Raw genomic sequence first — 14539 nt, forward strand, 5'->3', positions numbered from 1 at the left:
GTAAAATTTATACTTCATCCAATAGGGTAGTGCATGGTTATTTATTGAGCTGTGAAGTTCACTGTTCTTTTTATTCTTTTCAAACAAGTAAGGTTGCTAGGTGCAGAAAGAGATAATTCAAGTGGAGGTCGAGATAACATATTCCCTCCAGCTTGGCATTGTGTTCTAGTTTTCAAAACTACCATAGAGCATCTCAAACCATCACTGTTGTTGCCCATACTTCCGATTCCGCCATAATAAGTGCAAATTGAACAAATCGCCATCTCCAAGCACCATAATTAGTATATCTTGCCTAACCTGCTTCTGTTTCCCACCTGTCCTGTATTTCTCAGGAGAAAGAAGTGGCACCACAGAGGATCACATAGAAGGTGAGAAAAGTGCAATTCTCAGTAACCGATCAGAAGTTCATGTTCGTTAATGAGGCATTTTCGAAACACCACACAGGCAGAAGTATTCCGAGCAAATATCTCAGCAAGCATGCAAATGAAGAACATGATGGTATGTATAGTAACCAATCATTTTGGGAGACCATTTGAATACCCTACAAAGCATGCCAAAATTCCTAAGCAGGATCTCACAATAGGGTTAAAACTCATAATGTAAGGGATATTTCATCTAGATCTCATCAATGACCTCGAGAAGATCATCAACCTCTTGCCTCAATGCTGAAAGTTTCTGCTGCTGGGAAGCAATCCGATTCTCAATTTCTCGCCCGCCGAGCTTCTTCTCAAAGCAGTCAACTACAGTAGAGTGTTTCTGCATCAGTTTCTCTTGCATTTCTTTCTCCTTCGCCACCACCTCCTCTACCTATAGTATTAGAACCAAAGCACAACTTAATAAATTTATTGAATTCAAGACTAGTAGTAATAGAAGAACACGAAAACAAAGAATCATTATTACGTATAAAGACTAAAGAGAATATGCATTGATGTCACATTTTTGTAATCTATGAAAGTTGAAAGACACAGTACAATGAGTACAACAAAGAGAAGGCCATCTTATGTACCATTCGCTGAAGCAAATTCTATTGCATTACAATAAAAATCAATGCATTCACACTTACAGGCTCAGAAATTTTTCAGAAATATGTAAATCTGATATCAACATGCATGTAAAAATTAAAAAAAAAAATTGTGAAAGGGATGAGTCAATTGGGAAACAGCACCTAGTTAGAGACAACTTTCAGAACTTTGATTTCATCAGTAATATGAACTGCACCCTTTCAATTTACTGTCTAACCAAAAAAAATATAGTAATGCTTAATTGTCAACTCTTGAGACTTGCAAGGATCCGACACGATGTTTTTTTTAAAATCACAAAGGGAATAGATATGACAAACCAAACCTGAGTCGGCTAGTTCCAGGCTGATACTATGGAAACTGCTAGCTGATCAGGTTAACATCAAGACACCGCCAGAGCAGTGACCTGGCAAGATTTATTTGCATTAGTAAAATTATTCCCCCACATATCATACTTTTCATGCAAAGCAATAAGGGTGGCAATATGTCAGATTCTGGTCAGGTTGAGAGACAGGGTATTAGGGGAACCTCGTTAACCCAAACCCAACCAGTTTACCAAGCAGGTTAGAAATTAGGGCTGAAATCGGATCGGATACAAATCAAATACTAGTATATCCATGTCCATGCTTATTTTGTTTGACGCATACAAATATGGATACGGATGTTAGTCAGATGCGAAAATTCATATCCATATTGTTTTAAACAGATACGAATACAAATTAGATACCAAACGTATGAATATAAATACGGATATAACTGAATCATAAATCAAGTTAATAGCATGTTAATGTAATCATTTATTTTTCTTAAAAGTTCATTAGTGGTATATAAAATTAAATAGGATTACAAATGAAATCGGATATTTGGATACGAAGCGGATAGTTGTCTATCCATATCCATATCCATTTTTCTTTAACGGATATGGATATGGATATTAGTCGGATGCTCAAATTTCTATCTATATCCGGATAGTTTTGAATACGAAAACATATCCAGACGGATATTATCCAATCCACTTTCACCCTTATGAGAAATCCAAAACCAAAGCCAACCTATTTATTAAACATGTAACCTGACCCAACCTGCATAACCCGTTATCAGGTCAAGTAGGTTAAATAAGTTCCAAACAGGTTTAACAAGTTAAAAACGTCTTAATCATGTCAAATTGTAACCGTGTTGACTGACCAAATTATTTAACAGGACAAAACAAGTAAGACAAGTCAGGATTCTAAACCTGAACTTGGTCCAATTTTAAGTTGGGTTGAGCAATTTATGTCCTGAACCCATTTTTGCCAACCCAAAACCTGCTTATCCTAGGCCAGTTGCATGTGGATCAGCAGGTTGGGTCATAAATTGCCATACTAGCTACAAGGCAAGAACGTTTCATGGTGGGAACTAATTCAGTCTTAACAATGCCAAAAGGCCTGAAACATTTCAGTATCTTGCAACAAATCCTATATAGACTTGTCAAAGATCATAAATAGGAGAAAAGGCAAACTCATATCACACCTTAGGCCATATCTGAGAAGCCTGTGGAGATGACTGCAAAAATCCCAACAAGGGTTTTAACTCTTTGGTCAATTCTTTAAGTTGCCCATCAGCTGCTTTACGAGCTGCCTTACAGGATTGAACATCTCCTGTTCTGGAGAGATCTCGTAATGATGCCTCCAGCCTGTCATGGACTGCCAAAAAGTGGCTGATAATATTCTGGACCTGCTGAACTGTTGCCTGCACCTGTTCCGAGATCAAAAAAATGTCAAAATGAACTTTCCACACATTAGAAACAATGGCAAAACTACAAAGAAACTTTCTTCCCAGACATACATTGGAAAACATTCTTAAAGAATGCTCAGGTATACTGACAGGAAAAAGGAAACTGTCACAGCACTTAGAGATCCAGGAAGACAGACACAATATGAATATTTTATGGATAAACTAATAGGAAAATTCAAATTCATGTTTGTTTATCAATACTCTGCCATCAGAAAATTATCAGCTCACACCAGCGTATCACATAAACAAACTACAGCACAAGCAAATACAGGTCGGTACATGATTGGACCACTCATAAATACAATTAAAACATACTTAAGACCAAATATTTAATTTAGGAGGCCCAATTGATATCATTTCTCACCAAAAACTTTCTATCTTTTTTGAGCTACTTGTTTTCGTTGTTTTCTGTTTAATCTTATATAATACCTATTTAGGTTAGCCCATGGCTTAAATCTCAATTTTATTCAAATGTTTAGAACCTATTTCGAGGCAACAACATTTTGTCTTCAACATGATTTGAGATGTTTAGATCGCACCTAACAATTATTTCCATTTTATATGTTCAGAACATCCCTATTCATCATAAACCAATCACAAGTGGCATAGAACTTAAGGTTTCGCTAACAGCTCCAAAAAATACCATTGACCACCATATCAAAAATTATGCCAATTGTTCATCCAGTCCAACCTTCGACTGGAATCTTTTTGTCTAAAGTAATGACCATCAACGGCTGCTGCTAGTCATCACAGTAGGAAATAACAGGCAATAATAATGGTAGAATGACAGCATGATAATGATTGCCATCGTTCCCAAAATAAAATGCTGTGTTTTGAATTGATATGGAGAAGTACATTTAAACAAATATCATTCTAAGGAGATGAGAGTGTCAAATAACAGCAGGTTTTCCCACTATATAAAAGCTGTTCGACAAGATAACAGCTAGATGACAATGTAAGGGGATCTCTGAAACTGTCAGAAAGGCTGTTTATATGAAATAGTGCTATTATTTAAGATACGACTACTTCCAGCATATCTTATCATTCTATCACAAAATAGTTTAGAAATGTCACTTTGCATAGGTTTCCATTTTGCTTGCAGAGTGTCAGCAAGGTCAAATGCAAGCTCCTGAGAAGCACAAGCACAACATGTAATACATTGCATTAGTATAACTAAATAAACTATGTACAACAGTAGACGAGCCTGTGAAATCCATACTTCCTGAAGTTCTAGTTGTTATACTTGAATGTGTGCTCATTACTTGGCTGCCAAAAACATTTACCCAAGGTATCAGATGAATTCTGGTACAACATACCTGTATTGCTAATACTTTAACCATTTATTTAACGGATAATCTTTGACCAGTAAAAAAAACAGATTTCTTTCAATCTCACTTTTGCATAAGTCATACAATTTATTGTTTTGCCATTTTATACAACCAATATAACATGTGTTATTCAAGAAAAAATCATTACTCAGTCATATGAAAAATACAAAAAGAACAAATAAGTATATTATTGATAACTCATTTTGTGCATATCTTATCAATCAATGTATCTGTTCCTTGCCCTATCTATGCATCTATGCGACATATTTATACCAACTTGACTTGCATCATTAGGCAGTAGACACCCTTTCTAGTCCAGAAACCCAACAATACAACATTGTAGGCCAACTTGTTGTCCGACAAGTAATAAGTCGCTTCTTAAGACATCTTCAGCCTCAGCATGTCTTCATTGCTTTTTTTTTACCATCTTTAATAGATACAAGCAAACAAACAAGACTACCGTGGGATATCTCTTGGCCACTATTTTAAGCAAAGCCTCAATTTGATTTCTAGGTCCATTAAAATACTAGATATGCACTATAGGTCTACTCTATAAAGCCTTCCTCAATCCTTGTCTAACATCGAAACTATCATTCCATAAGAAAGCACATCAACCACAAATATCATAGCATTTGTTCTTTTATATCATCAGTAAATTCAATTGTTAGAGAGAATAAGAGAGAAATGTAGTCCCATTGTGGTTTCAAATTCACTTATCTCACTACAACTACAAACAATAACTGTCTTCGTTGTATGGCCCTAAAAAACATATAAATATAATCCTTTCAGCCTAACTCTCTTTTATAATACCTGTCAAACTATGTCTTGTGCTACTCTTTCGAGCTACCTTCAAAGTGATGACGATTGTGTATCTGTTCTCTTCTCACAAAATTTTTCTATCAGTTGCATAAGAAATTGGCTGATTGACTTTCCTACTATAAATCAGGATGAGTTCATATAAGTTGCAAACAAATCACATCCAACAAATAAATAGTGCTCGAACACAATGTATATTAGCAATAAAAGATAGCTAGCAGTAGCAAGATTGTGGCCATCTATAAGAATCCATAACAATTTCAATAATCATTTTGGAATATACTGAAGAGAAAAGCATCTGTAAGACAAGGATATCAAGTTAAAATTTCCTACCTCATCCCATTGCAGTTTTGCCAGATATGAAGCAGAAGACTTGGAGATTGACATATCAGTATGCATGTACACAATACAAGCAATAAATAGGAAGAAGAATCCAATAATCAGCATCATTGGCTCTCTAAGCAGTGACAGGTTGTTGAACTTGTAATACACCTAGAAGTCACTAAGAGACAATTAACAAAAGATTTCTGTAACATGTAAGCAAAGATGGCAGTAGAATGACTGTAAACTGACAATTTCATGACATAGTTCTATTACCAGATTCCATTAATTAAAAATATCCAAAATTCTTAAAAAAATAATTATGACATTGAGAACTACATGCATTTCTAAGTAGCAGCATTCAAACTGATATAGTTGGAAATTGGTGTTTCACTGTTTAACTTACACTGAAAGACATCATTTACAAATCATGATGAGTTGGCAAGTTTATGAAATAGAAAAACAGAAAAGGTGGAGATACATTTGGTTCATGTATGTAATACTCATTGCACAAGGTTTATTAGCTGAAATCCAAACAACATAAAAAGAACTTACGTAAAATTGAAATTTAAATCACCATTATGCTTTTTATCTTGAGATAACGCATAGGTAGATAAACGGCAGCCACTTAGGATGCACAGATAATTCAAATCACATATATCCAGCATTAGGAACCAATACATGTTAGATACTTCTCAGATACCTGTCTGAACTCGCATCATTTATCCAATTTTCAAATTAGAAAAAAATACTCCAAATACTTCCCAACTACGCTGAAGATCAAGATTCACCATTTTGGTACTGGACACCATACCAGTCAAATGTTGGTATAGTATCGGTATGTATGGGGTTAGTTTGGTGTACTGAGATCTGGTATGCCCCTCGTACTGAGTCACGTTTCGCTACCGATACGGCAAACCTTGCTCGAGATACTTCCCAATACCTCAAAAAATGAAAGGGAGGTACTTTCTTCTTTTCAATTAACCTTTTACTAGTGAATGGTCAATTCTGGAATCCATGATGTTAACATTCAAAAAAATATATGAAGTATGGTTTGGTATCTATGGATTGATGTCTAAATAATAAGCTTGTAAAACTTGATGCTATTGTATAAAGTATGGATTATGTTATTTTCATAGCGTTACCATGCCTTATGGATGCTTGTTTACATTACACACATACATGTGTGCACATATATGTGTATGTAGTTATGCATGCATGTTTCTCTAAATACATTTGCTTGTTGGCGTGCCTTAGCCATATTGTATCCTACTCTTCAAGATTTTTCATATCCATGTATTACTATCGTGCCATATCCATATCTCAAACCTGTGCCCATTCTCCATAGGTGCTCCCATGTCAAACAGGGCTAAATAACCAATGCAACATTTGTTAGGAACTTAGGAAAAAAATTAATCCTAATATTGGGTCAAGTGAGGTAACTGCAATACTAGTAAGTAGTCATTCATAGGACTGAAAATTGAGTGCATGACAATCATATTAGAATCCAACAGAAAATGAATGATGCTCAGCTACCTTATTACGTTTCCCATGCCAAAGGTATATGTCTGAAAAATACAAACTAATAACAAACAAAGTTAAAGAATTTTTATTCAAAATACTAAGATTTTTGCCTCATGGACTAAATAGAAGATAATATTACAGCAACACAGTAAGGAATGTAGAATGAGTGAATCGATTTTTCCTTGGCACAGTTTTTGATTGTCTGAGATATCTATTTGTAAGAAGTTGCCGGCAGTGAGAAATACTGGAAACCACATTACCTACATAGAAGAACACAATTGGGAACCCTATCTGATAAAAATTTCAAAAAATATAGTATGTTCATAAGAATCGGCTTTGGAAGAAATGTAGAATATATACTGGATGCATTGATGCAGAAATGTCAGAAATTATATAACTTCATAAATGCACTCCAAATTTTGGGAGATGTGCTTCCCTTGTCCCTCCCTTAAAAATGGATGTATTTTAATAAACATGGAAGTCAATATAGAAAATGGAGTGTGGTTGGGTCCATGGGGATGTAACTCACTGTCCTTGTATTTATATTGAAGGAATGATATGCCACAAAAGTAGCCAAGCTCAAGACTTTATTGTTATATAGCACAAGCATTTGGCACATATGCTGCATGTGAGGCATGTAGATGGCTACAATTTCTCCAACAAGGCATGTGAACACAGACTCGAGGCTCTCGCATAGGGATTCTATAGGGATGTGCAATAAGTGTCACCCCACTTTTCTCACTATTAGGAAAAAACAATCCATTTAACTCCAGTATTACCCTGGACATCTATCTAACAGAAATAATAAACAAAAAGTATTTTTCCTCCCTCTCACAATTGCGCTCTAATGCAAGTAACCAGGAGACTTCTGCATAAATCAATTATTATGCCCATCCCAAGCCCGATCATCCCAGGCCCATTGCACAATGCCAACTTTGAGTACGGATTTTGGGCCCTTTTTTGGAGGTTCAAGTTAGGCCCAAGCCTAAAAATTAAGGCCCATTTTTTTGGGCCAAGTCAAACTATACACTGGCCCAACCAAGCCCAGCTTGAAACATGAATTATAAAATTTAAATATAAATAAATACATTTTTATTATAGTATTACACATTATTAATATACTGAAACCTAGCCTTTCTTTGAATGAAAGGTTGGGATCTTTCTTACTTTAAATGAAAGTCTATTTCTTTCTTTTCCCTATCCATCTCATACCACCGACGTCCATCGCCACCTCCAACCATAATGACCTACCTTCCACTAGCAAATCACCTGATATCCAACTCCACCACCACCCTTCAACATCCACCTCCAGTAATGCAACGTCAAGTAGTGTCCTCTTCCTGACATCATGCCCTTCTTTTCCAGCCATGTCCTTACCTCCTCTATCTCCAACATCCTTTCCTCCACCTTCCCCCCATGTCCTAATGTTTGACCACCTTGTCGTTCTTCCCACGCAAGCAATCATTTCAAGTTTCAATGTCATCCCGTCTACAAATCCCACCAGCAGCAGCTTCATCTCCTCCAGCAAACCATTAATTTGATGATTTCATCTTCAGCCCAACAACCCATCAACCTACTCATGCCATCTCCTCCTTCCCATCTCATCAATCAAGTCTAGAGATAATCGAGCTTACTTTGGTCTCATGTCATGTTCGAACTTAGGCTCAGGCCTAGTCTTGAAAAACGTTTTTAGACTGAGGCACAACCCAACTCTAACCTCCTTCCAATCCTCAAATTCCACTAACACCTGAACTCGAACATTCAAAATTTCAAATCCCACTTTTACGAGCCCAAATTTAAATCACCAAAACAATTAATCTTATAAGGCTAGTGGCGTGATTTCTTGGAAAACAATTAGGTGTTTCAAGCCCTAGGCCAGGAGGGAGATAGGAGCTGATTGATCTAAATGTTTCACCACTATTGGTGGGATTTTTGACTCCCCCGCTACCGGATCGCCCGAATCACCTGCTGGATCTACTGTCAGATCTACTTTAGTATGGACTGGCGGGGAGGGGAGCTTTTAGACTGAGGCACAACCCAACACTAACCTCCTCCCATCCTCAAATTCCACTAACACTTGGCCTCGAACATTCAAAATTTCAACTCCCACTTCTACAAGCCCAAATTTAAATCACCCAAACAATTAACCTTATAAGGCTAGTGGTGTGATTTCCTGCAAAACAATTAGGTGTTTCAGACCCTAGGCCAAGAGGGAGACAGGAAGGTTTTTTTTATTATTATTATTATTTGTTGGGGGGGGGGGGGGGTGTGGCATCATCTTTTCCTTAATCTCCACTATTTTCCCTTTTTCGGTTTTTTTTTTGTAATTTCCCTTTTTCGTTGTCTATGAGAAAGTTCTAGAACTAAAGACATCATCTTTAGTTTTGGATATTAAGGTTAAAGATAACTTATCCTCCACCAACTACTGATCCTCCACAACAACCAAAAAATAATAAAATAAAATATACTCATGAACATATCATGTAGTTCAAACTACCACGTGTCTACTCCAGCTTTGTTTGCTAAATCTTAAAACCAACACTATTAGGCCGTGGTTGGGTTTAGAGGTGTCTTATGCATGAGCGAGTTTGCGAGGTAGAAATAGATAAGAACCCAGGCTATGTAAAAGCTTGAAGGTTAGAGAGGGCAAGAGGGTCAACCTTCCATAATACATTGGTAGTCCAATATAATACAAACCCTCTCCAAAACCAATAATTTCTATTATAATGGAAAAAGTCTAAGAAGACTGGTGTGCCAACCAAATCTATAGGTAACCAATACCACGAGGCACTACTGTATGGTTTATCACAACCAAAATGGAAGGCTTCAGAAATTGAAGTTCCTAATATATTAGGCCTAAATTTTAGTTTTTAATATAAAGTATAATAAAACAGCTTTTGAAAATTTGAATTATTGACCAATATCCTGGGAGACATCAAATTATACCAGCTGAGATAACAGGGTGGATATTTTATATATGTATCATATTTGTGAGTGGATAATATATTCAGATAATAGATAACTCTACCAAGATGAAAATCTTGAATAAAAATAACAGTCATTCTCATGCCTTTTGATCTTCAGTTGCATTCATGCTAAACATACATGTATGCAAATTTCCTGTTTACCACACATCCTTTTTTTTTTTGCTAATCACAACTACCAATTGCTACCACCGCCCACTATTATTAGTGTCTCTCGTCCTAGCTACCATCTTTTGCAACAAATACTTAACTCCTTGCAACCATTTGCTACTCTTTATTTTTAGCTAACATCAACTCCAAACCAAAACTACTATGTAGATGTTGCTTTGTGCTAGAGGAAAGGAATAGTTTTCCACGCCCTACGATAGGCTACGCCCATGAAGATTTAGGCAAAGAAATGTGACTCAACCTATCTCTACTACCAGATCAGCATAGGCCTCCATAGCTTGCTTGCTTCCTCTTTGATCCTACGTAATCTTTTATATTGTCAGCGCTCATGCTAAACCTATATAAATCATATCAGTAGAGAGATAAATGACTAAACTAAAATAACATACATCAAAGAAGGTCATTTAGGAAGGGGGGGCATGGTCCCCACTTAGATCCCATTCATAGCCCCCACCCTCCCCCCACCCCAAATAAAAAATGACATTTATTCGTTAATCAATGGTTGGATTTGATTAAGGTTAAAAAACCGATGGTAGATCACTCATGTAACATATCATGTAAGAGATAAGTTAATTCATTTAGCTTAAAATATATTTTAAATTTGTATTAAAAATCACATTCAAATACAGAAGTTAACTTTTTACCATAACAGGACTCTTAACAATTTAAGAATCAAAAGACTATATCAAACAACCAAATATGTCCACAGGAAAAATTAAGAAAACCTAAATGTGCTAAGGTTCGGGCTCAATTTCTTGGCTACTTAACTATCCTAAAACAAAAATGCTAATCATACATCCCTCTTCTAGTTCCTCGAAGCTTTCCTTCTTCCGCGATGGCCTCTCTTCTCTTGATAGTAGACTTTTTCATGGGTCCGACTCAAGTTGGGCCTTGTCCAAAGATCAACAAAATTTTCCAAGGCTTGAGCCTGGCCAAATCCAACCTTTGGGCCTACTTTCTAGGCCCAAACTCGGCTCTTACTGAAGCTTCAGACTTCGAGACGAGCTTCAAGCTTCATGACCATTATTAATTTTTTCTAAAAAACACTAAAAATTACTAAAAATGCTCAAAAACATTTTAAATTGTTTAATATGAATAGTTAAATATTTTCAACAACCTACAATATGTCTATTATCCCACTAAATTCATATATCAACAACAATTACCAATTAAATCTACAAACATATCAAATATGAACAAAAAACACAAACAAAATAAAAAATCGAGCCAAGCCAGGCTAGGGCCAAACTTTAATCCCCAAGACCAAGCCCGGCCAGTTTATTAAACGGGCCAATTTTTCAGGCCCAGCTCAGGCCGATGGGCCTAAATGTTTGACCCAAGCCTGCCCAAAAGGCCTCGAGCTCAAGCAAGCCAAGCGGATCGTCCGGCTCATGGATAGATCTACTTGCAAGGTAAGTCTTCTTCCTCATTAACACTCCCCTATTTGGCATGATGCAGTTATTGAACATAAATATATATATGATGTTTAATAATTAATAGTATTGGTATTATTATATTCTTTTCAAAGACAATGCTTCACTATTTGGTGAAATAACATGAACATAAGAAAATTTAAAAATAACTTTAATTCTTCTTATCTCTTTGTTCTAATAGAGGTACTGAATAAAATTATGGTAGCTTGTGATGATTGAATGCCATGAGATTTGTATAGCAATTGCATTGCTTATATGATTATAATATTTTATTATTTCCTTTGTGCGATGTATTTGCCCCCGCCCCCCAAGGATAATCTCTGTCCCTAGTGATAAGGGACATGCCTACAAGATTTTAACTGCTGCGTATCAATCATGCCATGGAATAGTACTAGGCATGTAAACATCAGTAATCAATTATGTCCCATGTCAGTCCAAGCTTGGCTTGCTAAGTGATAGTCCGTGCCAATCATCATATCTAGCTCTTCTTATGCATGCTTCCATAGAAGGTAAAAGTAAATGAACATTGATAATACATGGATGGTGATCTGAAATGACATCTAAAAGCCATAATGGGGGACTTTAATTCTTGTTAATAGGTAATAAAAGGTGGGATATGAATAAAAAAGAAAATTGAGAGAAAAGATTGGGATAAACTTCTTGAGGTTTTTTAAAAGCTTTAGTCTTTAATAAGAAATATGAGCACAAAACAATGAGACATTTTTTGTTAGGAAAGATTATGGTAGGGTTAGAACTGGGCTGGGTGGGGTCGAGGTTCAGTGCAACTCGAGCCCGGCTAAAATGATACTTTTTAGGCTTTGAGCTAGGCCCAAGGCCTGAAACCTTTTTGCAGGGTCAAGCCCGAGCCCCAGCACAAAGTTGAATCCAATCCCAGCATGGTGAGAGCAAAGAGAAAGGCAGCACCTAAACGAAGGCTAGAGGGAAAAGCAAGAGAAATGCAAGAACGGGGAAGAGGAGGAGCGTGCTTGGCGAGAGTACATGGTGAGGAGATGGAGGGGCGATGAAAAGCAAGATGAATGAGGCTAGTTGTGAGGGGCAGGGCAAGTGGGTGGGCGGCCATCGAGGAAGAGAACTTGGGGCAGAGGAGGGTAGGAGGGAGAGAGCGAGGTAGAGTATTGGAAGAGGATGTAAGTAGGAGAGAGGCGTGGCGGATAGAAAGGGGGTTAGGGTTAGGATTACAAGCCAAGTCTGGTCAGGCCCTAAGTCACGCTATTGGCCAAGCTTGAGTTAAGCCTATTTTATATTTGGGAAACGTCAGAGAACCGACCCAAAGCGGGCGGTTCCGCTTGTTTCAAATTGTACCAGTGGCTCATCGGTACGGTTCCGGCTCCGAAAACAGGACATGTTCCCGGAGCCAGAGAAGGAGAAGAAAGAGAGAACGAGCAAGGGAGGGAGGGAGGGAGGGAGAGCGAGAGAGAGAGGACGCCAGCGGAGGGCCAGTGGAGGCCGCGAGAGGGCCGGCGCCGGGAAAGAAGGGCCGCTTAAGCGAGCCTTCTTCCTCGGCGTCGGCCGCCTCGTGGGCTCCACCGGGCTCCGTCGGCGTCCCGCCCTCCCTCCTCTACTCTCTCTCTCTCTTCCTCTCTCGTTCTCTCTCTCCCCCATCTATTCTGTTGTGTCGGTACAGGCCCGACGCGGCACGACGCAGGCCCGTACCGAGCCGTCCCATCGAAAAACCGGTATAGGGTCTGGTACCGGTTCCTCCAACCTTGTATTTGGGTTCTACCAATGTCTACAATCTCGATATCGGATACAGTTGCGGTATAGTACATTACGCACTTTATACTGTGACAAAAATTTCAGATCCTTTTATCTCAATTTTTATCACAGTATCACCCAAAACCAGGTCGTACATGTTGGTACCCAAGCGGTTCTGCTCGGTTCAGACCGATACGGATTGATTCCCATACCAAACGAGCAAACTGACCTGGTTCCACATCGTTTGGTATAGTACATCTCAAACCAAGCGGTAAGGATCAATTTTGTAGTTCTTGGGCTCTATAACCAAGCCCAAGCTAGACCTAAACTTTCTCAGGCTTCGACCCAATGCTAATCCAAAGTCAACAAAACCTGACGGACCTTAGGGAGGCCCAAGCCCACTTCCAACCCTAGATTATGGTAATATAAATATAGAATTGGTCACACTAAACAAGTGAAAACTCAGACATTAGTCAAAATTTTCATCCCTAAGTTCTCAAAAAGGATTAAACAGAAAATGCACAATTAGCCATACATGAGAACAATTTCATTATATGTTCAAATAGGATATTCCCTGTCATCTCAATGATGATTTGACAACTAAGGCACATGAACATGCATCTTTTTTTTTGTTTGCTAAGAACATGCATCTTCACATGCATATGTTCCGGTCGGATGTTTACCTTGCATGCATATGGAGACAGAAAAATGTGTTTATATGCATCTATACATGCATATGTATAGTGGCATATAGCAAGAACATATACCATTACAATTTTTATGATGATATATATAAGAACAATTCTAGGTAGCTCATCCACTATCCTAGACAAATCTACCACGAACTTGGACCAGTTATTTCCAACCTAGGTGTCTACAATCACTGGGAAAACTGGTTTTTATGGTTCTAAGAAAATAAAAACAGCATTCCTATTGTACCCTCATAGACTTTGCTTTCCATGCTCTATCTTCACCCCCTCTTCATCTTCTCATTCCCACCTCTCCGTTACTTTTCACACCTTTACAAGTCCATGCCACCTCCAATCTACTCTCCTTCCATCTTAGCACTCCTCAACAATAGCAGAAAATGAAGATAATTGACATTGATCCTAGAGACGAGGAAAAAAGCCTCCATGGGGCAAACTGATCTAGATCAAGTAGTAGGATGGATTAAAAATTTCTACAAGGCATTTGATTTCCCATGACATAATAATTAATGATTATTTAGAACATTCGAATAAATCAAAAAAATCAGAAAGCTTGAACCGGCAATTGCTTCTAGCCAATCGTTCTTCTACCTCAAATCTCAAGGAATTTGAAAGCCTTGTCCTAATTATCGTGCCAAAGCAAATATAGAATCTTGAGATGAAAACAAGTCTGATATTTTAGAAACAAGTCAAGTAACGAAGCAGGTGTCAGTGCACAAGGCTGATATTTTAGAAACAAGGCTGATATTC

At 37.7% G+C, this 14539-nt stretch overlaps 1 protein-coding gene across 4 annotated transcripts in view; it reads right to left on the reverse strand.

The window, feature by feature from the left end:
- Positions 1–369: 369 nt before the first annotated feature.
- The window catches only part of LOC103704938 (dolichyl-diphosphooligosaccharide--protein glycosyltransferase subunit 1A), a 30696-nt gene continuing 16526 nt past the window's right edge, over positions 370–14539 (reverse strand). The window contains exons 8-11 of one of the 4 annotated variants that reach the window (XR_003385244.2): positions 5270–5428; positions 2529–2753; positions 1345–1425; positions 370–807 (exon numbers count right to left, since the gene is read on the reverse strand). Coding sequence is in view for 1 of the 4 variants with exons in the window: in XM_008788463.3 (XP_008786685.2) it covers positions 616–807; positions 2529–2753; positions 5270–5428 (576 nt within the window). In the remaining 3 variants the exon portion in view is untranslated. Of the gene's footprint in view, positions 808–1084; positions 1235–1344; positions 1426–2528; positions 2754–5269; positions 5429–14539 lie in introns of those variants that run through there. The other 3 variants (XR_003385245.2, XR_003385246.2, XM_008788463.3) reach the window with 3 other exon arrangements.

The sequence above is a fragment of the Phoenix dactylifera genome, unplaced genomic scaffold (genome assembly GCF_009389715.1).
Source record: "Phoenix dactylifera cultivar Barhee BC4 unplaced genomic scaffold, palm_55x_up_171113_PBpolish2nd_filt_p 000097F, whole genome shotgun sequence".
NCBI classification, from domain to species: domain Eukaryota; kingdom Viridiplantae; phylum Streptophyta; class Magnoliopsida; order Arecales; family Arecaceae; genus Phoenix; species Phoenix dactylifera.